The sequence below is a fragment of the Empidonax traillii genome, unplaced genomic scaffold (assembly GCF_003031625.1).
Source record: "Empidonax traillii isolate 1590-97213 ecotype Southwest subspecies unplaced genomic scaffold, ASM303162v1 scaffold556:size416722, whole genome shotgun sequence".
Classification (NCBI taxonomy): Eukaryota; Metazoa; Chordata; class Aves; order Passeriformes; family Tyrannidae; genus Empidonax; species Empidonax traillii.
In genome coordinates this window covers 379668-382522 of record NW_020955749.1, presented here as the reverse complement: position 1 = coordinate 382522, position 2855 = coordinate 379668, and the positions used below count along the sequence as shown (strand labels likewise).

The window sequence follows — 2855 nt, the reverse complement described above, 5'->3', positions numbered from 1 at the left end:
TGTTTGCAGTGCTTTCTGTCCTCCTGTTCATCACAATTAATTTATCCTGGTGCTAATAAATCCTCTTTTCTTTCATGGCCCCACTACAATACTAGCAGCAGCAGCTTAGGCCCAAAGTTTTGACTTCACTTTACTGACAGGAACAAAGGATGGTTTACCTAAATTTAAAGAGGGAGGAAGCCAGTGGCAACACAATACCTGCCTGTGACCGTTTTTTAAAGTGCTGCTGCACTGTAATTATCAATACCGTGTATGAGAACATGCCATTTGCAGTGTCCAGTCTCTAAAAGCTGTAGAGGATATTGATAACTCTGATAGTATCAAGCACTAGGAAGAAAAAAAGACATAGTTGGACATGGTCCTAATCTCAAGTGTACAAAACACTGTGTGTAAGCATTTGGGGGTTCATGTACATTCCTTTGTGGCATATTGCCATGATCACTATGTTTTAAGCAACCACAAACCTCTAAACTCAGGGTTTTTTTCCTTTTAAATCAAATCTTTAAACACTCTTACTTTTCAGCTTCATTAGGGTCTAAAAGCCCTATCAATGGTAAAAAATGTACTGTAGCTTCAGCTGGAAAATCACTGTCAATGACTTCCTTGAATCAACCACAACAATTTTAACTTCAGCAATGAGATGAGGGAATACCCGTACAACATAATTAAAGGGACATCAGTATTTAAACACCAAGAAAAGTTTAATAAAGTAGAACTTCTCTCATTTTCAAGAGTTACCATAAGGCCAATAGCAAATTAGCAAGTAAATGAACAAATAAAAAAGGACAAAATCAGAGATAATGGATCCCAGTGTACTTCAGTCACTTCTTTGAAAAGTCATTTACTTTGAATTACCAGCAGCACTAGCTCATATACCTTCTGCAGCTTATTTTTTGAAAGCCTTTATTATAAAAGCACTGCAGGACTCTTAAATTGCTATTTAAGAGTATAACAAGAAGTTACTCAAGCACTTGTACACAAAGATTAGCCTGGATTACCAAAACAAGAATGAGCTGTTTTCTATTAAACCGTTGGCAAGGAAGACTGAAATCCTCCTTGCTCAAAGGACAGCAGAAATGCGCCCAGTGAGCAATACACCTTTCTTCACCAACTGTCCTGGGAAAGGTGTTTTCTTCCAGAATTTCCCCATGGCTCCAGCCTTTTGTCAGCATCAGTACAGGTAATGAGGGCAGTCCTAGCTCAGGATAGCTGACTGCTGCTGCTCTGAGGGAAGAGGAGAGCAGCTCATCCACACTAGAGGTCACAGTCTTATAAAATTCAGTTATTTATAAGTATATATGCACAGAATCCCCGTTGGGATGGCAGTTTCCTTTTTCCTCCTTAAGCCAAGACTGGAGATACTATGTGGGTGACCTTTCTAAGAACACCACTACTTCCCTCTTTGCAGTTGGTTATTATAAAAATAAGCAAACAAATTAAACATCTACATATCATTATAACTGCGTTCATTGGCCGAAGTGAAATTCGAGTACTGTTTTGAGTTAAAAAACAACAGTTCTGTTATTTAAAAGATGCAAGACTGTTTCTTAGAGACTGCAGTTACTGTGAAACAAATGCCAACACCACTGGGAACTTAAAAAAAAAAAAAATCCTAAAACTTTCAGACTTCGAAAGATCCGTGTTTTATTCGAGAGGAAAAACAAACAAAGAAACAAAAACAAACAAAGAAACAAAAACAAACAAACAAGAATCCCAAACCGAAACATTACTAAATTCCGCCCATATTCAACACGACTCCCCGGGGCCGCCGACTCTCCCAGCCCGAGGGCACCTCCAGCCGAGCAGCCCGGCCCCTCCAGCGGGGAGAAGCGCTGCCGCTCCCGGTCCCGGCCCCATCAGGGGTCCGCGTCGCCCCCTGCCCGTTCACGGGCTCCGCCGGAGCTCCTCGGTCGGGCACACCCCGTACCCCCCCCCGCTCCCGCCGGCGGCCGCCCCGCCCTCCCCCGCAGCACCGCGGGCCCCTCGGGCCGCCCCGCTCACCTGAGCCCGCCGCGTCCCCCCCGCCGGGGCGCCGCCTGTCGGTACCGCCCGCCCGGGGCTGCGGCCGCCACATCCCGAACACCCCCCACGTCCCACACCGGGGCGGAAAGCGGCCCTAGCGCCGGCCCCTCCCCGCCAGGGGCGGGCCGCAGGCAGCCCCGCCGCCCTGGGGAAGGAGAGGGCGGCGGGCGGGACCGGCCGCGGAGGCTGGTGCGGGAGCGGGGCTGGGGCCGGGGCTGTTCGCACGCACCGTCCCGGAGGACAAGGGCCCTCCGGTTCCTGCCGGCGCAGTGGTCGCGGGCTGTACGATCCCTGCTCTCGCAAGTCTGCGGGGCAGCGCCGTTAAGTTAGAAGAGGAATCACGGAATCCGTCAGGTTGGAAGGCACCACTGAGGGTCATCTGGTCCAGCTTCCCTGCTCAAGCAGGGCCATCCTAGAGCACGTAGCACAGGATTGTGTCCGGATTGTTCTTGAATATCTCCAGTGAAGGAGACTCCAGAACCTTTCTGAGCAATGTGTTCTAGCGTGCAGTCACCCGCACAGTAAAGAAATTCTTCCTCACATTCACATGGAACTTTCTGTGCATCAGTTTCCACCAAATGCCTCTTGTCCTGTTGGTTGGCATCACTGAGAAGAGCCTAGCTCCATCTTCTTGGCATTCCCGCTTTAGTGGGGGCATTCCTCCCTCAAATACATTGATGCCCCTCTCAGTCATCTTTTCTCAAGGCTGAACAGACCCAACTCCCTCAGCTTGTCCTCACAGGTGAGATACTCCAGTCCCTTACTGAACTTTGCAGCCCTCTGCTGGACCCACTCCAGGAGCTCCATGTCTCTCTTATGCTGTGGAGCCCAGA

General features: G+C 48.9%; 1 protein-coding gene across 1 annotated transcript in view; it reads right to left on the bottom strand.

The window, feature by feature from the left end:
- The window catches only part of DISC1 (DISC1 scaffold protein), a 22445-nt gene extending 20371 nt beyond the window's left edge, over positions 1–2074 (bottom strand). Inside the window, exon 1 of the mRNA XM_027897725.1 lies at positions 2002–2074. Within this exon, the coding sequence (XP_027753526.1) occupies positions 2002–2074 (73 nt within the window). The remainder of the gene's footprint in view (positions 1–2001) is intronic.
- Between the last annotated feature and the right edge of the window lie 781 nt (positions 2075–2855).